The sequence below is a fragment of the Chrysochloris asiatica genome, unplaced genomic scaffold (assembly GCF_000296735.1).
Source record: "Chrysochloris asiatica unplaced genomic scaffold, ChrAsi1.0 scaffold00054, whole genome shotgun sequence".
Classification (NCBI taxonomy): Eukaryota; Metazoa; Chordata; class Mammalia; order Afrosoricida; family Chrysochloridae; genus Chrysochloris; species Chrysochloris asiatica.
The window spans coordinates 5,316,964-5,341,339 of record NW_006408572.1 but is presented as its reverse complement, the minus strand read 5'-3'; the positions used below and the strand labels follow the sequence as shown (position 1 = coordinate 5,341,339).

The 24,376-nt window shown below is 47.3% G+C and overlaps 2 protein-coding genes across 2 annotated transcripts in view; both read left to right on the top strand.

Annotated features, from left to right (window-relative positions):
- The window catches only part of ANKFY1 (ankyrin repeat and FYVE domain containing 1), a 105,975-nt gene extending 81,799 nt beyond the window's left edge, over positions 1-24,176 (top strand). The window contains exons 13-27 of the mRNA XM_006863474.1: positions 2,616-2,713; positions 10,472-10,700; positions 11,699-11,797; positions 12,060-12,213; positions 12,987-13,155; positions 14,094-14,212; positions 14,828-14,984; positions 15,985-16,185; positions 17,662-17,838; positions 20,183-20,330; positions 20,662-20,752; positions 21,008-21,132; positions 22,433-22,579; positions 23,579-23,669; positions 24,044-24,176. Coding sequence (XP_006863536.1) covers positions 2,616-2,713; positions 10,472-10,700; positions 11,699-11,797; positions 12,060-12,213; positions 12,987-13,155; positions 14,094-14,212; positions 14,828-14,984; positions 15,985-16,185; positions 17,662-17,838; positions 20,183-20,330; positions 20,662-20,752; positions 21,008-21,132; positions 22,433-22,579; positions 23,579-23,669; positions 24,044-24,176 — 2,138 coding nt within the window. The remainder of the gene's footprint in view (positions 1-2,615; positions 2,714-10,471; positions 10,701-11,698; positions 11,798-12,059; positions 12,214-12,986; positions 13,156-14,093; positions 14,213-14,827; positions 14,985-15,984; positions 16,186-17,661; positions 17,839-20,182; positions 20,331-20,661; positions 20,753-21,007; positions 21,133-22,432; positions 22,580-23,578; positions 23,670-24,043) is intronic.
- On the top strand, positions 4,152-6,126 carry LOC102825990 (non-histone chromosomal protein HMG-17-like). The gene is made up of 3 exons (XM_006863442.1): positions 4,152-4,185; positions 5,756-5,934; positions 6,007-6,126. Exons 1-3 carry the CDS (start codon positions 4,152-4,154, stop codon positions 6,124-6,126), a joined length of 333 nt encoding a protein of 110 aa, XP_006863504.1.
- Positions 24,177-24,376: the final 200 nt, after the last annotated feature.

Sequence of the window (24,376 nt, the reverse complement as noted above, 5' to 3'; positions counted from 1 at the left end):
ATGTGTGCTTGCAGCCGTTTCTGTATTTCCTTTAGTAAAACTTTACTCGCATGGGATATCAAAGATACTGTTCGATGATTTCCGCATTCCGCACCTTAGACTTCTTCGTTCGGTACCAGTGGCTCTTGATCATATGCTACCTCTTGAAATGGTTGAACATCAACCATTTCCTTTTGGTACAGTGACTCTCTGTATTCCTTCCATCTTCTTTTGATGCTTTCTGCATCATTCAGTAATTTGCCTAAAGAATCCTTCAGTAAGAAAAGTCAGGGCTTGAATGTTTTCTTCAGTCCCCCAGCCTGAGAAGTGCTGAGCGTGGTCTTCCTTTTGGTTTGGTTTGGGTTTGGTTTTCTGACTGCAGATTTTTGTATATTTTGTTGTAGTATTTGGCTTTATCTTCTCGAGCTGACCTTTGAAATTTTGTTTTACCTCCTCATTTCTTCCATTTGCATTAGCATCTCTATGCTAGACAGCAAGTTTCAGAGTCTCTTCTGACATCCATTTTGACCTTTTCCTTCTTCCTTGTCTTCTTAATGACTTCTTGCTTTCTTCATGTATGATGTTCTTGATGTCATCCCACATCTCTTCTGGTCTTTGTCATTAGTATGTAATTTATCAAATCTGTTCTTCAGATTATCTCTAAATTCAGGTGGGGTATATTCAGGATCATATTTTGACTCCTGTCTATTTGTTTTCATTTTTTTCAGCATTAGTTAGTTTGAATTTGCATATGAACAATTGATGCAAATCTGTCCCTGGCCTTATTTTGACTGATAAGTAGCTTTTCCATCATCTCTTTCCGCAGATATTGTCAATTTGATTTCTGTGTATTTCATTTGGTGAAGTCCATGTGAATAGTTGTCTCTTATGCTGTCTAAAGAAGGTATTTGAAATGAACAAAAATCATTGATTTTGCAGAATTCTGTCATGCGATCTCCAGCATCATTTCTATCACCAAGGCCATATTTTCCAACTACTGATCCTTCCTCTTTGCTCCCAACCTTTGCATTCCAATCACCAGTAATGATCGATACATCTTGATTGCATGTTTGATCAATTTCAGATTAAAGAAGTTGGTAGAATTCTTCTGTTTCATCCTTACTGGCTTTAGTGGTTGGTGTGTAAATTTGAATAATAGTGGTATTAACTGGGCTTCCCTGTAGGCACATGGATTCTATTCTATCACAGATAGCATTATACCTCATGACTGATCTGGATATGTTCTTTTTGACAATGAATCCAACACCATTCCTCTTCAATTTGTCATTTCTAGCATAGTAAACCATGTGGTCATCAGATTCAACATGACCAGTACCAATCCATTTCAGCTCACTATTGCCTAAGATATTGATATTTATGCATTCCGTTTCATTTTTGACAACTTCCAGTTTTCCCAGAGTCATACTTCATACATTCCATGTTCCGATTTTCAGTGGATGTTTACAGCTGTTTCTCTTCATTTTGAATTGTGCCCCATCAACAGATGAAGGGCCCACAGGCTTTTCTCCCATGGACTTTACTCCATTCACGTCATCATGGTCAACTCTACTTTGAGGGGGCAACTCTTCCTCAGTCAGATTTTGAGTGCCTTCCAACCTGGGGGGTTCATTTTCCAGCACTATATCTGACAGTGTTTTTCTGCTATTCATTAGGATTTCAGTGACTAAATATTCAAAAGTAGTTTGTCACTCCTTCTTCCTAGTCTACCTTCATCTGGAAGCTCTTCTGAAACCTGTCTACCATGGGTGACCCTGCTGGTATTTAAAATACCAGGGGCATAGCTTCCAGATCACAGCAACTCACAAGCACCCACAGTACGACAAAGTGACAGGACGAGTTGTAGAATACATCTATGGAACATGAGATTTTGTGTTTTATCCAAAAAGTTGATGGGCATTAGAAAGCTGGGAATTACTGCTTTGGGAGTGAAACCATTTTAAGAGAAGAAAATTTTGTTTCTTTGTTTCTTTTTCTAATACTTTTATTTTAGTGTTAAGCCAAGCATTTCTAAGCCAAGAGCAAACATATTTACGGCCCTAGGAATAAAACTGAAAGATTTTAGTGGCATTTTCTGGTAAAACTTCAGGTCACAATATCTTCCAGAATGGTCACCTAGCTCATTGGTTCTCTGCTGAACGTGATTTTGTCCCATTCTCGCCTCCAACCCACCCTGGGATTTTTGGGCTACAATTATAAGCATTTTTAATGGTTGGGAGTAGAAGCCAGGGATATCACCAAGTACACTGCACAGAACAGTCCACCACAAATCAATATCCTGCCCAAATATCAGAGCACCACTGTTGAGAGACCTTGTTCTAACCCAAACGGACTTGTAAGGAGACATAGTCTAACGTCTCATCCTGGATGGAGCTAGTGGCAAACCCAGGAAGAACGAATGTCTCCTGAATTCCAGACCAGGTTTTTGCTCCAGCCCAGCCTCTTCTCTGGCCTCCCTGTCCTTTCTCCACAGAGAGTGCCTCTGGGCTTAGAGGATACCTCCTTTGGGTGTGGGCTTACAGTCTGTGGAATGTGGGGGGATGGGCAGGGAGTGATAGTGTGGAAGGGGATCTTGTTTTTTATGCAAACGCCACAGTGAACAAACCATTTCCTTCTAGGAAATTGCTTACTACAGCAAGCAGCTGGAGCAGGAAATGAGGCAGCAGCTCTTTTCCTGGCAACAAATGGTGCCCAGGTCAACCACAGAAACAAGTGGGTAAGTGTGATGAAAAATCCAGGGGAAATGGTTTTGGTCTGTGGGAGAATACAGAGGGGATTCTTTTTTCAATTTTTGGAAAAATAATACATTCACATTGGTAAAACCCAAAGTGAGACAGAGTCTTGTGTATCCTCAAATATTAATTGACTGGTTCTATCCTAGTTATGAATCTTTACCCGCATCTGGGAGCTTCATAGTGTTTGGACCTCTTCTACTGGAGACCTCATCTACAAAGTTAAAAATATCATGCTGAATATTAAGTCCTAAACAAGAGTAAACACAAGACAAACATATATCACCCAAGTGAGGGAAATCATAGATGTCATGATGAGTTTCCAAGGTTCTCTCTCCGTGTGGTAACTTACATAGGACCCAAGGAATACAGCAATCTCCTCCAACCACCAGGACAGCCACGTATCACAGATACTTACAGAAAGCAGGGAGGGGACAATTGCAGGTAGTAGGAAAGTATAGTCTGAGACTCCGAGATATGTCTAGGAAGGGTCCTCTCAGGTATGACTGGAGGAGTTGGACCCCAAACCTATGTTTAAAGATAGTAGCTCTGGCAGTTTAGCTGTCAGAGTGCATGAGGGACTCAAGAGAAAATTGGTATCTGAACACTTAACCTAGACACAAGATGGAATTAAGCTTTGCTAGACTGGAGTCGTTCACAGGCTCCAGATTTCATGCTTTACAGCAAAAGGGCACACACTCCATTTCTGGTTCTTCTTTCTTGGGGATAGTACCGTTTACGTTCTGCTTGCCTATTTAATTAATCTCTCTTGTCTCTCCAAAGAGATTGACTCAAGGTACAAATTAATCTCTTAGATTACATCTGGCCTCATTAGCATCAGGATTCACAACACATAGAATAATGACAATGAGCTCGGGCGCATGTCATCTTTGTTGTTAGGTGCGGTCAAGTTGGTTCCAACTCATAGTGACCCTCATACACAACAGAAAGGAACACTGTCCTTCCTGCGCCACCCTCACAATTGTTGTTACACTTGAACCCATTGCTGCCGCCACCATTGTCAAGTCAGCTCATTGGGGGCTTTCTCTTCCATGACCCTTCACTTTACCAGGCATGATGTCCTCCTCTAGGAATTGATGCCACGTTCTTAGTACAATCCAGCTTCTCAGATTATTTGCTCAGCATACAGATGGAGTAAGTATGGTGACAGAATGCACAACCTTTCCTGATTTTAAACCTGCTTGAACAACTGCCTCTTGGTCTCCGTACAGGTTCCTCATCAGACAATTAAGAGTCCTAAAATGTCCTTTCTTCACAGTGTTGTCCACAGCTTGTCATGATCCACACAGCCAGAAACCTGTGTATCATCAATATAGTACAATTAAACCTGTGTATCATCAATAAAGTACAAATAAATCTTTCTTGTATTCTGTTTTCAACCAAGATCCATTTTCCGTTAGCATGTCCCTCATTTCTCCTCGTCTAAATGCAGTTTGTACCTCGTCTAAATCCAGTTTGATGTACTGTTGCAGCTGTTTTTGAATTATCTTGAGCAAAATTTTACTTGCATGTGATATTAATGATATTATCTGATGATTTCCACATTCAGTTGGGCCACCTCTCTTTGTAATGGGCTCAAATATGGATCTCTTCCAATCAGTTGGCGAGGTAGCTGTCTTCCACATTCCTTGGCATATCTGAGTAAGTGCCTCCAGTGCTGCATCAGTATGTGGGAAGATTTCATTCAGTTCCTGGAGTTTTGTTCTTTGCCAGTACCTTCAGTCCATTCTTCCTTCAGTACCATTGACTCTTGATCATAAACTACCTCTTGAAATGGTTGAACATTGACCGGTTCTTTTTGAATCAATGATTTGGTGTATTCTCCCTTCCTCCAGGCTCCTTGGATCTAGGCTCCCTCTTGAAAGCTTGTAAGCCAGTCACTTCTTGCCTTTGTAGCCCCCACCCCCACCCCCCATTTTGGGTAGCCAATGTCCAAGTTGCCCATCCCTGTCTACTCTGTGTGTGGAGGGGGTGGGAATGATTCTTGCTGTAAGGATTTGTTCCCTCTTTTGAGCTACTGCATCCATAGGTGTAGGTCAAGTGCATCAAATTGTATCAGATTACTCTTTTTTTTTTCCTCTTCTTTCTTCTTCTAGTTGAGCTCTGATCATCCAGTCATTGAAGCCAGGTCAAGTGGGTATTATCTGCAAGTGTGGGTGTTCTTGTTCATATTCTTTTTATGCTTTCGGCATCATTTAGTATTTTCCCCCATGGAATCTTTCAATATTGCAGCTTGAGGCTTGAATTTTTTCTTCAGTTCTTTCAGCTTGAGAAATGCTGAGCGCCTTCTTCCCCTTTGGTTTTCTAATTTCAGGTCTAATACTGCTTTGTCTTCTTGAGCGGCACTTTGCAGTTTTCTGTGTAGCTCTTTTACCCCTCATTTCTTCTTTTTGCTTTAGTATTTCTATACTGGAGAGCAAGTTTCAGAGTCTCTTCTGTCATCCATTTCCATCTTTCCTTTCTTCCGTCTTTTTGACCTTTTGCTTTCTTCTGTATGGAGTTCTTGATGTCATCCCACAACCCTCCTGGTCTTTGATGCATCAAATCTGTTCTTGAGATAATCTCTAAATTCAGGTGGGATAGATTCAAGGTCATATTTTGGCTGTCATGGACTTGTTTTAATTTTTTTCAACTTTAGCCTGAACTTGAATATGAACAATTGATGATCTTTCCCTAGCCCTGTTTTGGCTTTTGATTTTGGGCTTTTCTACCGTCTTTTTCCACAGATGTAGTCAATTTGATTTCTGTGTATTCCTTCTGGAAAGATTCATATTAATAATAGTCATCTTTTATGATGTTTAAAAAAGACATTTGCAATGAATGAAGTTATTTGTCTTGCAAAATTCTATCATGCAAGGGTTCTAACTGGTTTGGGGCTTCCAGTGCTATAAAAACTTTATAAAGCCCCTGGAGCTGGAGCAGTGTGAAGTAGAGGCAAGAACGACCCTGGGAGAACGACCCCTGGAGTGACCAAAGCTCTAGCATAGCCACATCCCTGCCTCCAGCGCCTACGCCCCGCCACCGAAGCCACCGTGCCCAAGAGAAGGCTGAAGGGGATGCTAAGGGAGATAAAGCCAAGGTGAAGGATGAGCCTCAGAGGAAATCCGCAAGGTTATCTGCTAAACCTGATCCTCCAAAGCCAGAGCCACAGCCAAAAAAGGCCCCCACAAAGAAGGGAGAGAAGGTACCCAAAAAATCCCCCACAAAGAAGGGAGAGAATGTACCCAAAAAGGCCCCCACAAAGAAGGGAGAGAAGTTACCCAAAGGGAAAATGGAGAAAGCTAATGCTGGCCAGGATGGGAGTAACCCTGCAGGAAATGGAGATGCCAAAACAGACCAGGCACAGAAAGCTGAAGGATCTGGGGATGCCAAGTGAAGTGTGTGCACTTTTGATAATTGTGGACTGCTGGTGACTGTACAGTTTGAAATACTATTTTTATCAAGTTTTATAAAAACGTAGAATTTTGTTTTACCTTTTTTTTTTTAAGCTATGTTGTTAGCACACAAAACACTTCATTGTTTTTTGAGAACGGGGAAAATGTCACTAATAGAGTGTCTCCAAAGCTGGATTGATGTGGCAACAAGCACCTTTCCCGTCTAGTTTGGAGAGACTCCCTCTTGGTTCCCAGGAGGACAGGGATTCCCTGACGTTAACACACATTAGCTACCTTGGCGTACAAATGCTGTGTGGTGTGGGAAAAGTACAATTTGTTTTTACATCTTCATATCCTCTTCGTCCTCTCTGCCTTCAGCATAGACTTGACTCCCATAAACCCAGAGACCTGTTGGGACCTGACCTCAGAGAACTGGTTATTCATGTGTCAGGCAACCTGGACTTTCCACTGGTGCCAACTCAGCAGCACCCCTCAAAAGAGCAGGGGTCCTTTTGTTTAGGTTGTAGGTCTTCAGATTGGTCATTCTGCTTTTTTCATTTCATTTTCTGAAAGTCAGGGTTGACTCATGAAAAGTTGTTAAACAACATGCTAAATGTGAAATGTCGACCCTCACTCTAAACTTTCCCTGTTCAGACCATCAGATGAAGACTTCATTGAGTTTTATAGTGGCTTTCTGATTTGGGTAGTCCATCAAAGAAGGGGTTTGAAAGTTGTTGGTTACCGTTAACAATTGTCTGTCCATGTCCTGCGTTAATACCATGATTATTTATGAGAAGTGTCTTTAGTAAAGCTGGATACAGTTTGGCTTAGGGAAAAAAAAATTCTATCATGCAATCTCCAGCATCATTTATATCACTAAAGCCGTATTTTCTAACTACTGATCTTTCCTCTTTGTTTCCAACCTTTGCATTCCAATCGCCAGTAATTATCAATACATCTTGATTGAATGTTTGATCAATTTCAGACTGAAAAAGTTGGTAGAATTCTTCTATTTCATAATCACTGACTTTAGTGTTTTTTGCATAAATTTGAAAAATGGTGGTATTATGTGTTCTTCCTTGTTGTTGTGAAGTGCCATTGAGTTGGTTCCGACTCATAGCGACCCTGTGTAGGGTTTCCAAGGAGCAGCTGGTGAGCTTGAACTGCCAATCTTGCAGTTCAAACGGTTTTGCAGTTTGGTGCATTAACCCACAGCACCACACCAGGACTCTGTTCTTTCTTGTAGGTGTATGGATATTATCCTATCACAGACAGCTTTGTATTTAAAGATCTTAAAATGTTCTTTTTGATGGTGAAGGCGACATCATTACTCTTCTGTTTGTCACTCCTGGCATAGTAAACCATATGACTGTCATATACAGAATGGCCAATACCAATCCAGTTCACATCACTAAATGTCTGAATGGAGTCCTGGTGTGGCGCTGTAGCATAAATGCAGGACCACACGGTCAGTTTGAACACAGCGTCAGTTGTTCAAACTCACCAGCCGCTTGCTCCTTGGAAACTTTATACAGGGTTGCTATGAGTCAAAACCTAATTGATGGCACCTAACAACAATGCATTGTTGTTGTTGTTAAGTGTGTTGAGTTGGTTCTGACCCACAGTAACCCTGTATAGGGTTTCCGAGGAGCAGCTGGTAAGCTTGAACCGCCGACCTTGCAGTTCAAACGGCTTTGCAGTGTGGCTCATTAATCCACAGCGCCACACCAGGACTCCACAACAATGCATAGGGTATTGATATTTATGCATTCCATTTCATTTTTGACAACTTCCAATTTTCCTAGATTCATGCTTCATACATTTCATGTTGCAATTATTGATGGGTATTTACAGCTGTTTCTCTATATTTTGAGTTGTGCCCATCAGAAAATGAAGGTGCTGAAAGCTTTATTCCATTTGCATCATCACGGTCAACTCTTCTTTGGGGAGACAGCTTTCCCTAGTCGTGTTTTGTGTGCCTTCCAACCTGAGGGGCTCATCCTCGAGCATTGTATCTGACAGGATTCGGGTGCTATTCGTGTTTTCATTTTCTGGTACTGTATCTGACAGTGTTCCTCTGCTATTCATAAGGTTTTGAGTGGCTTAACGTTCAGAAGTGGTCTGTCTCTCCTTCTTCCTAGTCTGGAAGGCCAACGGAAACCTGTCTACCATGGGCGGCTCTGCTGGTATTTAAAATACTGGTGGTCTCGCTAACAGCATCACAGTAACACACAGGCCACCACAGTATGACAAACTGACAGACGAGTGGACAAACTGACATCACTTCACAAGGGTGATTATAGCCTACTAGATTTCATTGAGCTCACAGACCTGCAAAGAAGTGACTTGAAAGAATGCAACAGTTGCACTAGAGAAGGATCTAGAATGCTGGCTTTAAGGATTGGGGGCTGTAACCTGTAGGCAGACATACGAACAGTTTGAGAAAGCTGCCTGGGATGGCTGGTACAAGAGCACACCATTGAGGGCCAGGCTGGAGTTGGGGGTTGGAGGGTTCCCCTAGACTGGCAGTGAGGTATCCTGACCTCTGACCCTGAATTTGGAGCCAAAGGGACAGATGCAGACTAAGTGAGAAGGTGCAGTCAGTAGGATGTGCTGCTGTCAGAAATGAAAACTGTTGTGATCCAGCCTTTAAAAGAAAACGGCAGCTGGTCAGGAGAAGTGCTATAGATGGATGGTGGTGCCGATTCTGACTCATAGCCACCCTGCATAGGGATTCCGAGGCTGTAAACTTTCATGGGAGCAGAAAGCCTCATCTTTCTCCTGTGAAATGACTGGTAGTTTCAAACTGCTGACCTTGAGGTTAGCAGCCCAACTCGTAACCACTACGCTCCCAGAGCTCCTTGATGATGTAGAGGGAGTGAATTCAGTGTTGTGATTGTTTAGCTCCTTTGTAAATATTCAGGCAGGATTGTGGAGCAGGGAAAACTGGATGGCAGCACAGGGCAGTGACCTGGGTGTGAGACTGTCCGTCTGAGAGGAGCCTGGTGTTAGAGAAGCACCCCCAGTGGGGCCATGTGGGGAGAAGGGCTGGAGCAGAAGGCGTCTGTGAAGACAAAGTCGTGACAGTTCTTACAACTATGATGTAGCTCTGGGGGCAGCGAGGGCATGATGGGTAAACGTGCAAAGGAATAAAAGAGAAATTATCTTCTTAAATAATGCCTAAAGCTGAGAAATCAAGAGTCAGCAGTAAAAACTCATTAGAAATATGCAGAGTACAAAACTAAGCTGAAAGAGAGAGTTCAAAGTGATTCTCTTCTTTGAAAGGAAAAATGTTTGCAGGGGAGAGGTGGAGACTCACTCTATTTACAATAAGCCTTGTAGAAACTCTGACTCTTTAAAAGACGTTGTTGTTGTTAAGTGCCGTCGAGTCGGTTCCGACCCATAGCGGCCCTGTACAGGGTTTCCGAGGGTGTAAATCTTTACGGGAGTAGAAAGCCTGATCTTTCTCCTGCGGAGCAGCTGGTAGTTTCGAACCGCTGACCTTAAGGTTCGCAGCCCGATTTGTAACCACTACGCTACCAGATAACAGTGGGTTCAGTTTGTTTCCATTGGTTTGGATGTGTGTGGAAAAGGAACAACTGTGTGTGTGTGTGTGTGTGTGTGTGTGTGTGTGTAGATGCATGCTTTTACACGCATACATGCATTCTGTGTATGTTTTTCTGTGCATGGTCTGTCATTGGAGAGGATCATGGAACTGGTAGAACTGTCCCCTTTGAAGGAGAATTGGGTGGTGGGGGCTACACACGAGAGTAGGATTTTATCATCTTGTACCTGTTGAGTCTTGCATCAGGTATCTGTGAAACCCATGAAAAGTTGTAAAAAGCGGGCTGGGAAGACTGCCCTGATTAGGGTTCAGGATGAGGTTGAAATGAGCTGTCAGGGGCTTGTGGGGAGTTACCAGGCAGTGAAGGTCACACTCCTAACACAGCCTGCTCTGGGGCTGTGGTCTCTGCATTTCCTGTAACACTTATTTGGTGACACTTGGTGGTTGGTCTGTTGTCTTTCTCTTGTTTTTGATAGTATCTATTACGTTTGTATTTAGACAAAATAATTTTACAAAGTGAAGAGGATCTAAAGATGTTCTAGGAGATGAAAAAGAAGGGAAGCCAGGGCATTTGGCAGGTGCTTGGGAAGACACTGAAGAAACTAAAGATGATGTCACAGGGGGCGGGGTGAAAGCCGTGGAGCTTGGCTGTGACAGGATGGACCGTGGGCCGTGGTGACACTGGAGACCCAAGCCTCAGCACTTCTGTTGTCCCGTGTCCCACTGAGAAGGGAACTCCCAGCCTGGGAGTGCTCAGACGTGGCCATTTGTTTCCTGTGCAGGGAGAAACCCCGTTACACACAGCCTGTCGGCATGGTCTGGCCAACCTCACCGCAGAGCTCCTACAGCAGGGAGCCAACCCAAACCTACAGACAGAGGAGGCGCTGCCTTTGCCAAAAGAGGCTGCATCCCTGAGCAGCTCAGCGGACAGTGTCTGTCTGCAGACGCCGCTGCACATGGCGATCGCTTACAATCATCCAGATGTGGTGTCTGTCATCCTGGAGCAGAAAGGTAGGAGTCTGGAGGTCTTGTCAGGCAGCTTGACTGCGGACAGCACTTGTCAGTGGGTCAATCCTCAGCTGCTGTTTGTTCCACTGGTAAGCTTGGCATAACGTATACTAGAGTCTGTGTGCTTTCTGGTGTGTTTGCAGAATGAGGCCTGTCCATTTTACCGGTTCAGTAAGATATAAAAAGTTAGACCTTTTGACTCTACTGTTTAGTTGGGGGTAGGTATTTTTGCAGGCCATTTTAGTGTAGATCTGGCTAAACCTCTGCATTGGTGTGAGCATTGCCTTTAGAACTCTCTTGAGGCAGGTCCTCCCTGAGTCGGTCAGTCCTCTCACCTGCCTGTGAGTCCACTTCTGAAAGGAGCCAAGGAGACAGCCTCAACTTGTCCCCTTTCCTGCCCTGAAATGGGTTTTCTCTTCTTATCTAAATCTTGGTTAAAAGAAAGCCTAGTGATGCAATGATTACGTGATTAGCTGCTAACCAGAAGGTCATCAGTTCAAACCCTCCTGCAGCCCCTTGGGAGGAAAATGTGGCAGTTGTCTCAGGATTGACAGCCTTGGAAACCCTCTGGGGCAGTTCTGCTGTGTCCTACACAGTCTTAGAGTCAGAGTGGACCAGACAGCAATGGGTAAATCTTTGTTGAAGCCAGCACTTTTAGCACTGTGCATGCTAAAAGAGAGGAAGGGAGGTTAAGCAGAATGTGCCCATTTCTTGACCTCACGGGAGATGTACAACCTTAAAGATTCTGTCTTGGGAACCATCTTCAGGGCATTGTTTTCACTCTTTAATCTTTTAAAAGATTCTTTTTCCCCATAAGCTTTGCTCCAAAAAATTCGGTTCCTGGCCTTCCATTCACTAACCACAAGGTTGGTGGGTTCTCTGTATAGAAATGACCCATCACAGCCGCCAGTCAGAGTTAAACTGAGCTCCTGTTCTCTGGAATGCTCTAAATGGGACCTGCGGTGATGAAATCAAGTATTCTTCTCCTTTTCACATTTTAGCCAATGCTCTTCATGCCACCAACAACTTGCAGATTATTCCAGACTTCAGCCTCAAGGATTCCCGAGACCAGACTGTCCTCGGACTGGCATTATGGACTGGTAAGGCCGTACCAGAGGGGGGGTTGTTGATGTCTGCAGACACCCACTTGTTGAGAAGGGCAGGTGGGAGAGAGAGACAGAGAGAAAGTATATGTGAGATGGAGGGGTTAGGACCAGCCTTCTGTTGTAAAAGAACCTGTTTGCTTGGGGCTCAGCTTGAAATCTCCATGGAAATGTTGCCAAGTTGTAACGGTGTGTGTTAGTTAGATGCTGAGAAAGTGGTCACTGAGCACGAGTGACCCAGAGCCTGTTTGTTTCTCAGGTGTGCACACGATTGCAGCCCAGCTTCTGGGCTCGGGGGCTTCCATCAATGACACCATGTGTGATGGGCAGACTCTGCTGCACATGGCCATCCGGCGGCAGGATAGCAAAAGCGCCCTCTTCCTCCTGGAGCACCAGGCGGATATAAACGTCAGGTAGGATGAGGCGGCACTGGCCACGGTCATGCTTAACTGAGAAGCTTCGAGAGCATAGCTTTGCTTGGAGGCAATATCTGTGTTCCTCATTAAAAGAAGGAAGGTGAACAATCGCACTGAAAAGAGTACATGAGGCAGTGTTTGTTGTGTTGTAAGTGTCCGTCAAGTCGGTTCCGACTCATATTGACCCTGTCTAGGGGTTGTGAATAGTATGTGATGGGTTTGAACTGCCAACCTTGTGGTTCGCAGTCCTGTGCTGCTCCTGCTCCACCACAGCTGGAGGCCAGTGGAGTGGCTGAATGCAGTCAGTAGACTCATGAGGTGGAGGAGCAGTGCACAGTGTCACACACACCTCATATGAAGGACAATCCAGAATCAGTTACACAGGTTTTTCCCTTGTAATGAACATTCTAACAGATTAGCACACCACGAGGTTCAAGGAGGGAACTACCCAGAGATGCAATTTTCCTGTGATTGCTTTTCATCTCCTGTGTTAAGTGACCCTGGATGGCTGAGTGGATAGAAAATGTGTTCTGTCAAATGGGCAGTTGGGGTGGTATCTTTTTAAGAAGCTGTTAAAAGCAGCTGCATGTCGAGTGTGGTCACTTCTCTTCTGAGTGCTGTATTTTTAAAGGTACATGGGACGGATTAATTTCTTCATGGAGGAGAAATGTGGAGGAGCATGAGTTAAGTTTGGTTAAGGGACACAGTGCAGTGCACAGGAAGCTTCAGCTACAAACATTGCCTTTGGTTTTGTGTGCATGTCCCAACAGGACGCAGGACGGGGAGACAGCCCTTCAGCTGGCCATCAAAAACCAGCTTCCGCTCGTGGTGGACGCCATATGCACCCGGGGAGCTGACATGTCGGTGCCGGACGAGAAAGGGAATCCTCCCCTGTGGCTGGCTTTGGCAAACAACCTGGAGGACATCGCATCCACTCTGGTGAGACAAGCTCCACTCTAGCCTTTGTTTATACAGGGGAGTATTTTGTGACAGAGACGGATTTGGTGCCTGTGTGGCGACCACAAGTGGAGGTGAACTGGAAAAAAAAAAACAACAACCCAAAGTCACCACCATCAAGTGAATTCCCATTCATAGCGTCCCTGTAGAACTGCAGGTCGTCATGGCAGCCTCATCTCTCTCCCGAGGAGCTTCTGGTGAGGCTGACCACGGTTAGCAGCCCAACACATAACCCACTAAAGGGGCAAGAGATCAAGTAACCAACTGGGTCAATGATGAGAAGCTGAAAGTCACGTTAACGAAACGTGCAGTTCAGAATGGGGCTTTGGGCTGCCTGTATTTAGAAGACTCTGCAGGAGACCTGAGGCAGTTTCCATTCATCTTCTGGCGGCTTAGTTTGTATAGGTTGTCCTCACTATTGCTATAGTGAAAAGTTCTCAAATCTCAGGTTTGTACTCAGGTCCCCAAAGTGGAGGGTAGCCTGGAATTTCTCATTTAGCTTTCTGAAGGACCTGCAATGTGACATTAGGCATTTTGCTCCTGGGAGTTTTTGCCCACTTGCTATTGAGGTTACCTGTTAATTAGGGGTATGTGTTACTGGAAGTCTGGGGTTGCATGTTCCCACATACATGAGTGCATTTTTGTCCCTTATAGAACACAGCTCTGAAGAGCACTAGTGAGACACATCTTAGTGATGTCTCCCAGCTCCTCCCATAGGACTTGGTGTAAGAACTTGCTTAGAGCAGTTTTAATTAGTGTTTGTAAAACAAATGAGTGGCACAGATTAAAGCAATTATCAGCAAATTATCAACTGTCTCTTGCCTGAAAATGGATCTAATGAGGTACGTAGAGCTGAGAGGGGTGATACAATTGCTGTCTTTGCCAGGCAGAGTCTGAAGGGAACTTGTGTTTCTGTGCAGGTCAGACATGGTTGTGACGCCACGTGCTGGGGTCCAGGACCTAGTGGATGCCTCCAGACCCTCCTGCACAGAGCCATTGATGAAAACAACGAGCCCACCGCCTGCTTTCTCATCCGCAGGTGTGGAAGCCCAAGTATCTCTTTTGAGTCTTTGAGGTCAGATGATTGCAGACAGGCTCTTCTCTCCTTTAAGGCCCCCTCCCTGCAGTCTGCCCATGCCTGTAGCTGCCGTGAGTTCAAACTTAGACTGTTGGAGGTCGCTGTCGACTTAGCAAAGCACCAGGCTAACTTGAGAGGGAGGTTTCCATGCACCTGGGCCAAAGACTCAAATCCAAGCCAACTTTCTGCGTTGGTTGTTGCATGAGCTTCCCTGGTCATTTCTGGCTAGTTGACACCATAAAGCCAGGAGGCTGAGGCAGAGGAAACCAGGTGGTCTCTGCTAGACAGCTTCATGGCCCGCCAGAGGGCAGCATGTGTGGCGAGGCAGGGTTGTTTTGGAAGCCTGCATGCAGAAGCCCTGGGAAGATTTCACAGTTCTAATGCCCAGGTTACCCCAAAGCCCAGCTGCAAAAGACTCCATGGAAGCAGCTCCCAGTGTTTGAGGCCCAGGGCACCAGGGCAGCAGTCTGCTGCAGTAGCCCTCTTGTAGGAACGGATGGGGCTGCTGCTCAGTGTGCCGTGCCTGGGTGGAGACATGGCTCCTAACGCCTTCCTGTCATTGCCCCTTCCTTCCAGTGGCTGTGATGTAAATAGTCCCAGACAACCAGGTGCACACGGAGAAGGGGAAGAAGCAGCTAGAGCTGGACAGACTCCTTTGCATCTGGCAGCGTCTTGGGGACTGGAAGAGACGGTACAGTGTCTTCTGGAGTTTGGTGCCAATGTAAATGCACAGGTATGTGGAGCTTCTCTTTTCCAGGGAGAAGGTAACCTCAAAAATGGGAACTGTTCCCCTTAGGACAAGGAAGCATGCAGTCTCCAGCCCAGGGTTCTTGCTTTACCATGACCTGGACTGAGGTCCAGATAGATGACAGGACTCTCTCAGAGTCATACAGAGCCAAGAAATGCAGGGATACCATGTGCGAGCTTCGTTCTTTGTGCCTTTGTCCTTATTATATCACGAGGAAGACTTTTCCTGCCAGTTTTCTTGCCTCTTAGCTCCCCTTAGTTAAAGATCCCCGTTGGAAGCTGGTTCTAGTCCCAAGCTGGGTACTGTGTGAGAAAATATTCTAGTAGTTATCTTCAAGGTATGTCCCTTGATGAATTTCAGCATCATAGGCTCTGAAGACTTAACTCTGGAATGGTAGACTATACTAGGAGCTGAGACAGGTGGCAGATGTTCTAAAGCAAATGTGTTCGCAGTGGGTCGACAGTCACTGCCAGGCCCCCATGTGTGACAGGCAGGGGCTACCAGTCATCTCTAGGGTCTGGCCAATGAAGAAGACAAGGCTTACTCATCAGATAGAGACTCACCCTCCAGCTCTGGAACGGGACTCACTCCACGGCTCAATTCTCAGCCAAGCAGTAGCTAGGTATGCAGGGGGACAGCACTGGCTAAATACACACAGTAATATGGCCAGCCATTCCCCTAAGGACAAGGCTCAGAAGAGTGGGGAGAGAAGGAGAATTGGCAACCAGGAACACGGAGGAAGTAGGATAAGTGATGTGACTCTGAGGGGGTTGCAGTCAGTATGAAACAAAGTGTGTGATTTGTTCATCATCTATTCTGTAAACCTTCACTCAATTTAAAATGAAAAGTTAGGGAAAAAAAGCCAGTGTCAAACCCAAAGTGGTTGATTCCCGTAAATGAATTTGTCGTAAAAGTTGTCCCCTTTCATCTTCTTCCTGAATGTTGTCTCTCACTGGGCATTGAAATCTGGGCCTCATCCCACTAGGATGCAGAAGGAAGAATGCCTGTGCACGTGGCTATCAGCAGCCAACACAATGTCATCATTCAGCTGTTGATCTCTCACCCTGATATCCACCTGGACGTACGGGACAGACAGGGGCTGACCCCGTTTGCCTGCGCCATGACTTACAAGAACAACAAAGCAGCTGAGGCCATTCTGAAGCGAGAGTCCGGGGCTGCGGAGCAGGTGAGCGGTGCGGCCAGCAGGCTCGTGATGCCATGAGCATAGCACGGTTTGCTCCATCACCAGCCAAACAGCCCTTCTCTGTAGGAGACGTGTTTTGAAGTTATACTCCCTTTCCAGTGGCTTCTTGCTGTTGGATGAAATCTGACTGCTCTGCTCTGTCTCAGCCTCCTGGTAATAGCACGTACTGAGAGCAGGAGGCTGCTTGGTCCAATGATAGGGGCTCAGTTCTAGGTACAGTTCAGCTTACTCTCTGCTTTTGTTGTTTGGTTGCTTAATTGCCCTCAATAATGAAGGTCTTAGGAAAAGATTTAAGTTGAACTTGAGGAGCTTGTGTTGTGATGCTGGGGCACTTTTCTGAGTTTCAGAAGAGTGGAGTTGTGCTCATTCAGCTGAGGAGGCTTTGTTGTTGTCGTCGAGGTCTTTTGCCGTGTGGTGAATTGTTTACCTGCAACAGCAGATGGAGAGGGAAATGACAGTCACAGCTGACCTGAGATGGGAGTTGGGAACATTTCGTGTCTGGGACTCTGTTAAATCAATTGTACAGAAATTTGCCTCAGATCCTTTTAAGTTCCAACCAGCACTTAGAAAACTACCAAGATTTATGAATAGCCCGTTTGACGGTAAATGGGAACTTGAGACTTGAATGTCATGAAATCACAGCGTGGTGGAAGATTATTTCTTGGCATTTCGGGCTTGTGTACATTTCCTTTCTTCAGCACTTGTGTGCATGTAACTGAGATATGTAGGTGTGACCCTCACACTTACTCAGTGTGAAATGGTACGAATGGAGAGACAATCACCTCCTCTTGCTCTCCATCTGTTGTTGCTGGGAGGCCTGTGACGAGAACGTGCTGCTCTAGCAGCATCCACCGGGAATGTGCGAGCGGCCGTGGGGTGTCTCTGCACTTCTAGCTCCCCCACACTCATGACAGCTCTGCAGCTGCAGTGTGCTGTATGGTGAATTCAGCAGCCTTTCTTCTGCTTCTTATCATTGAAGCAAAGTCGGCAACGTGCAGCTGGCTGCCTCCCTCATTGCTGCCTGAGTAGCAGAGGCAGCTTCCTGAAACCCCTGGACTGCTCAGGGGCCAGCTGTGGGCTTAGGGTGCTGGGTGCTTGCTGGCTCCACAGTTACCCCTCCCCAGGTGTCCCAGTGGCTTCGTGCCTTCCTTTCCCTGACCTGTGGATGGCTCTTTTCTTGGCTTCCCAGAGTTCACTCCTGCTGTGGAATGCTGCTAGGGCAGCTAGAACCCATGTAGTTGTTTCCTTCCCCTGACCACTTGGATGTTTCCATGCACACACAGGCTCATTTGTGGGCCTCTGGTGTCTGTGGGGAGGGAATGTCTAGAGTTGGTTCTTGGAAGGGAGCTTCCTGACTCTGAGGTAAGGACATGGTGACCTCTCCATGGCCCACAGGTACTGAACACATATTCTTACAGGGGCGCCTACTAATGCTCTGGGTCCTGCTTACTGCCTCAGGTGGACAACAAAGGCCGAAATTTTCTCCACGTGGCGGTTCAGAACTCCGATATCGAAAGCGTCCTGTTCCTGATCAGTGTCCAGGCTAATGTGAATTCCAGAGTCCAGGACTCTTCCAAGCTGACGCCGTTGCACCTAGCGGTCCAAGCGGGCTCAGAGATTATTGTCCGCAACTTGGTAAGCAGCACAGGAACAGGACTGCATCAGACTTGTGTGCACACCTGCTGTGGACTGTAGGCAGACTGGCTTTTCACAGGTGCATGGCCAGGTCACATGCAGTTTGGGTTGGTGAGTTGCTTGGCCTTGTGACCTGGCAGGATCTAGATGGCAGAGCCAGGATGGAGAGCCATGCTGGGCTGGGGGGCTGACTTCTGTTGTCTGCCTTCTCTATTTCAGGCAGGCAGCTTAGACTTGCATGTGAACTGTCTTAATTCTTGACACAGCCCCAAGGGAGGTAGGGCACTTTTAGCATTTCACAAAGGAGGAAATTGAGGCTCAGAAAGCATTTTCCCCCCAAGGTGATTAGTCGGTTCTAAAGCCTGCTCTCTCCAGGACAGTGTGGGGCCTTGCAGTCAGGGAGAGCGTGTCAGTGTAGATGTGGAGACTGCAGTGTGCTGTCAGTAGGAGACCACGGGGACATGTGTGTGAGCATGGGCCGTTGGCATGTCTGCTCAGGCACTGTGAGCGTGAAGGAATGTAGTCACCTGCTCATTGGACACTCCACCACCCGGACTGACTTTTGGTACTTGGAATTTTTGTTTGAAAAGAAACCACATTTTAGAGAAACCTTTTTGGCCTGCTGTGTGTTTGAGCCGAAGGAGGGGTGTGGGAAGGGGTGGGCCAGAGGCCTGCGGGAGGCAGTGGCAGTGAGAAGTGGACTGGACAGTGAGTGATGGACAGGTGGGGGGAGCTCATGTTCATCAGTCTCTCTGCCACCTGGAGAACCTAGGGAGGCTGTAACAGCCAGGCCACTGCTAACTTAGACGGCATTGGTGACTGTCCCTCAGAGATGTGTCCTGTCTGGACCTATGGGTAAGACTGCAGGGGCAGCACCCAACCAGTACTCGGGGCCTAGCTCCTCACAGAGGCGGGGGACCAGGGGTCTCAGAGCTTCAGAGAGGCAGTACTGAGTGTAAGCCTTCCTCTACTGATAGCAGCTGTCGGGGACACTTTGTCAGAGAGCAGTGAATGAGTGGGCTTTAATGGAGAGACATGGTATCATTTAAAGAAACTGTGTGCCTTTGATGCTGCCCTCTTTTTGTAATTTCCTCTTTCGAAAGGTAATATAAATTCTGGAGCCAGGGAAGGTGAGCAAATCCTTGAATCTATTTTCCCGAGATCATCTATAAACTGTAAACCAAAAATATATGCTGAGGTCTTCTTAAAACTGAACAAGAGTCTACCTCCACTAGTCAGAAGGCCTGCCTTGAGTGTGATGCACTTTGCAGACCTCTCTCAGGGGTCAAGGTACCAACAGCACTCAGAAGATGAGGCCGGACCCTTAGTCCGTTTGTACCAGTGACAGCTGAGCGTGTCGTCCATAGCCAGTGTGACTGCATTCAGTACTGTGGAATTGCTGTGGATATCCTCAACAATGACTAAGTAAATACCAAATAAGAAAATAAAAAAGGGTAAAAAGTAACAGAAAAATAGTGTATGTTCACTGTGGAATAGCGTAACCACAGAAGAATAAGCAGCAGTAATTGTCTCACTGTCATCCCCAGCTCTCTTCTGGGTTTGGTGTATGTGCTTTTAAACATCTTTAAAGAGTGGGCATCTGTCTGTCTTTCTATCTCTAAATGAAACCATACTTTGTTGGGGTTTTTTTGTACTACATCATAGACATCTTTCCCTGTTAATACTTAGACAATTCTCATCTCGATGACTACTCAGACTGCTGTTTTTATCTATTACAGTTTCATAATCAAACCCTTGGCCCTCAAGTTTCACTGTTATAAGCAGTGGGCCTCCTTAATATAGTGTAGTGTACATCAGTGCTGTGGTTGTTAAGTGTTGTCGGGTTAGTTCCGACTCACAGCCACCATGTATAGGATTTTCAAGGAGCAGCTGGAGGGTTTGAACCACAGACCTTGTGATTAGTAGTACAGTGCTTAACCTATGGTGCCACCCCAGGACTCTGTACATCGCTGTTGTTAAGCGTCGTCGAGTCGGTTCTGACTGATAGCAACCCTGTATGGGATCTCAGAGGAGCAGCAAGTTAGTGAACCCCCAGCCTCACAGTACAAACCGACCTTGCGGTCCAGTGCATTACCCTGTAGTGAGTGCTACCCCAGGGCACCTTATACAGCGCTGTGGTCCTGTGCCATTTCTTATCTGCTTGAATCTTAGAAGTAGAATTTGTGTGTCCAAAGGAATGGCCGTTTGTGTTTTGATAGTAAAGTGACAGAGACCCTTGGGGAAGGTTTGGCTGGTGTGCGCCTCCCTGAAGTGTATGCGAGGTCCTTGTTAAGTGAAACCGTGCTTGTGGTAGAGAGACTTCTCATGTGATCAACTTCAACAGCTTCTAGCAGGAGCCAACGTGAATGAATTAACGAAGCATCGCCAGACCGCCCTCCATCTCGCTGCCCAGCAGAACCTGCCTACCATCTGCTCGGTCCTCCTAGAGAATAGAGTGGACTTTGCTGCGGTGGATGAGAATGGCAACAACGGTAATGCCATTGTCCCCTCTGTCCAGTGCTGGGGCCAGGGTAGGGGTGCACTGTGTGCCCAAGGCTGCCCCCATTCAGTGAGGATGGCTTTTACAAGAGCAGAGCTGTGCTTGGGAGCGCTCTGTGCAGGCCCTGCCGCCTGTCACTGTAACTATGGAAGCCTCAGGTGGCTTCCTGTGAGACTCTTGCATCTCATCATAAGGTTGGTGGAGATGGAAAGGGTGGCTCTGGGTGGCCAGTGTCTGCCCTCGGCAGGAGATGTGAGGGGTGAGGAGTTGAAGTTTTCCGTGTATGCTTCTGGGCCCGCTCCCTAAGAGGATTTACTCCCCAGCTCTTCATCTTGCTGTCGTGCATGGCCGGCTCAACAACATCCGGGTCCTTCTCACAGAGAGCACGGTGGATGCCGAAGCCTTTAATGTAAGGTGAGTGTGTTTCTCCTGTTGGGAGTGCAGCCTAGTTCAGCAGAAGTCAGGGCTCCACATCACCTGGCTGCCCCTCAGAACTGACGGTCACTGGGGGCTCCCATCAGACCCAGGGCACACTGCAGACATTCTTGTTATGCATCCTTGAGTGTTTCAGCACCTCATCAGAGTTCAGAAAATTCCTTTCTTTTGTGTATGGTCACCATGGCCAACGTACATCTAATGTTTCCAAGTTGTTGTTGTTTTTTAAATCAGAGGCCAGTCACCACTGCACATTTTGGGACAATATGGCAAAGAGAATGCGGCAGCCATCTTTGACCTTTTCTTGGAGTGTATGCCCGAGTACCCGCTGGATAAGCCGGACGCAGAAGGAAACACGGGTATGTGGAAAGGCTTACCAAGTCTCACTTGCGCTCCCTGCTTCCGGTTTTCTGAGGGTACTGAGTGCTGTGCACTTCGGCGGGGCTCTTTAAGCATCTCTCTCAGACCCCTGCTCTGGAACTGCTGGGCACTGTCTGAGTTAGGCAGAACCATGTCGCATGAGTCTCCGGGCTGTTGGCTGTCCGATTGCCTACCGGGTCACGGACGCCTGCTGGTGGAAGCAGAGCTGCTGCTGCACAGCTGTCTTGTCATCTTCAGGGAAGCAGACTGCCAGGCCTTTCTTCCGGAGCTCCTGGGAGGGTCAGACCATTAGCTTTTGGTCGGCAGCCAATTGCAAACCACTTGCACCAGGCTGCCTGCCTGTTTTGATTGTCTCTGCCTCTTGTGTGGTCAGCAGGGTCTTAACCAAACTCCTGAATTCCACCAGAGCAGTAAAACCTAAGCATACCTGAGAGACTGAAGGAAAAGCCGTATGCAACAGTGTGTCCTGACTTGCCTTGAGAAATGGCATGTTTCATACGGAGAGAGAACGTCCTAGTGAGGGGCTGCTTCTCTGCTCAAGCTTGTTTTGAAGGCTTCATTCGTTTTCTTGTTGAGTTCTCACAACAGCCCCCTAAAGTAGGCAGTGTACTTAGTGTGTCCCCATTTTTCCAGTGAGGAAGATAAAGCGCAGATATCTCCCTTCCCCACCCTGGGCCCTCAGAGCAGCCTGTGCTCACCCAGCGGTGCCTCCGGGCCTTCTGCAGCCACGAAGTGTCATTACCAAGCTGCTCTAGTGAGCCGTCATTAGCTAGGGTGGGGAAAGAGGCTAACTATAGGGCCGAAAGGCTTTATGTCAGGGCCTCCACTTCACATAGACAGAGCTCTACTCCTAGCTCTGCCTTCTGCTATTCCTTGAAGATGGGAGCAGTAACCCTCATCCTTCTAGGTGGTCTTGAGAAGTCAATGAAAGAACTGAGATAAAGCGCCTGGGAGAGGTCAGCCCAGGGGAGCGGCTAGGGCGCTGTGACCTAGTACAGAGTACAGAGGCTCCTGAAGGGAGAACTTTCTGGACCTTGTTGTGTACACAACTCTTCAGATTTTGTTACATTATGTGAAAAGAGCTTTGTGATGAAATCGCTGTGACTGAGGTGGTGCTCTGGCGCTGCAGCGTCACTGTAGACCCTTGACTTACAGCCGGACCTTCTCCTGGAAGCTGCGGCTGAGCCTGTGATTCTGTGGGGATCTGCCCTCGCTGTCTTGGCAGTGCCACGTGCAGGCGAGGTGAGAAGCAGGTTTTCCTGTGGTTTTGTTTTCTAGTGCTGCTCTTAGCATACATGAAAGGCAATGCCAACTTGTGCCGTGCAGTCGTCCGATCTGGGGCTCGCCTTGGAGTGAATAATAACCAAGGAGTCAACATTTTCAACTACCAGGTTGCTACCAAACAACTTCTGTTTAGGCTGTTAGGTGAGTGACTGACCTTGTACCTGCTTCCTACAAGCACAGACAGAAGAATGCCTGTCTGTCTGGAAGGATTGGTGACTTGTGAATCCTGTAACATCAGAACGTGTGTCTCCTCCCTGTGGAGGCGGGGTGTGGTAGTGGACATAGGCTCGGGTGAGGAGAAAACCAGACATCAACCCCTCACTGAACGGCTCATTAGGGTTTCCAGGACTGTAAATCAGCATGGGAAGAGACAGCCTCATCTCTCTGCTGAGGAGCAGCTAGTGGGTTTGAACTGACTACCTTATAGTTAGTAGCCCAGTGCTTAGCCCACCATGGTACCAGGGCTCCTGTGGATAAAGATACAAGCTTGGAAGTATTGTGGCGAAGGTGTGGTCTGGTTGTAGGTGGGTCCACCTTGAAGAGCTCAGAACTGCCTGTCCAAGGCTGGTGCAGAGCTCGTTCTCTCCTGCTGGGGCTCAGAGCTGTACGCAGAGTGCCAAGTGCTTGTAGTCGCTGTCCACAGTCCACAGCTTCGTGTTTTTAGGTCAGGCCCAACCTGAACGGCTACAGCCCCTCATGCTCAGACTCAACGACTCCTAGTTCTTTTCCTTCCGTCTCTTCTTGGCTGGGAATCCCACCACAGACTCAGTCACACACCCCCAAACTTGTGAACTATGTTGGTCTCCTTTCTGCTCCCTGCCCACCTCTCATGTCCCATACTTCTTACAGATTCTACCTCCTCCGTCTCTCTCATCTGGTTTCCCTCCCCCTTGGTCCCCTTACCTTTTGGACCCTGCCAGTCTTCCCAGCTTCCCTGCCTGCCTGCCTTCCCCCAGAGGCATTACCTGGAGCCCCATTGTGTGCAGACAGCTGCTGAGTCTGTCTGTCCTCTCGGAAGCCCAGTTCCGGCATATTCATCCCTCCCACTCAGGCAAGGGCTTACGTGACTTACTGATGTGCTGCCCTTGCTGGCCCTGTCACCACGTGACCTAAACCCGTCTCCTCCTACCTGGGTTGCAGACATGCTGTCTAAGGAACCTCCGTGGTGTGACGGCTCCAACTGCTACGAGTGTGCTGCCAAGTTTGGAGTCACAATGCGCAAGCATCACTGGTAAGACCCCAGCAGCAGCTTCTGTCCCAGGAGTGAGGGGAGAGGAGGAGCTGCCCAGGGCCACTCTGCCCAGAGGCAGTGACGTAGGTTAGCCGCGGTGGCTCCCGGAATGCTGGGCCTCCTAGGCTGCTCTGCAGAGACCTGAGGAGCTGCTCTGGACCTCCACTGCGAGCCTTCTTCAGGCCCTTTACCTTATTCTGATGTAGCTTTGTGTGCATGGACTGGTACGATTTGGCTGGCAGGAGCAGAGTTGATAACAGGGTAGGGTGGTGGGCTTGCTTGTCCCCAGGGCACTCCGGGTTGTGGAGGTTCTCACATGCTGGAAAGTTGTCTGGTTTTTAGTCCCCCTCATTCCTCCTCTCTTTCCTCCACAGTCGTCACTGCGGACGTCTTCTTTGCCATAAATGCTCAACCAAGGAGATTCCTATCATCAAGTTTGATCTGAACAAGCCTGTGCGAGTTTGCAACATGTGCTTTGATGTTCTGACTCTGGGGGGAGTCTCTTAGTGAACCCTGGGAGGGTCCAGGCCCCGGCCCCGTCCTCAGTTGCCTCCCCAGCAGCCCGCCCTCACCCAGAGCAGGAGCTGAGGGCCGTCTTCCTACGGCAGTAGACTGAACAGTAATAAGGACCATGGTGTGCTAGATTCCATGTGAAATCATTGTGTATGAGTGTGGTATATCAGACTGTGATTGATCTCTCTAGACGT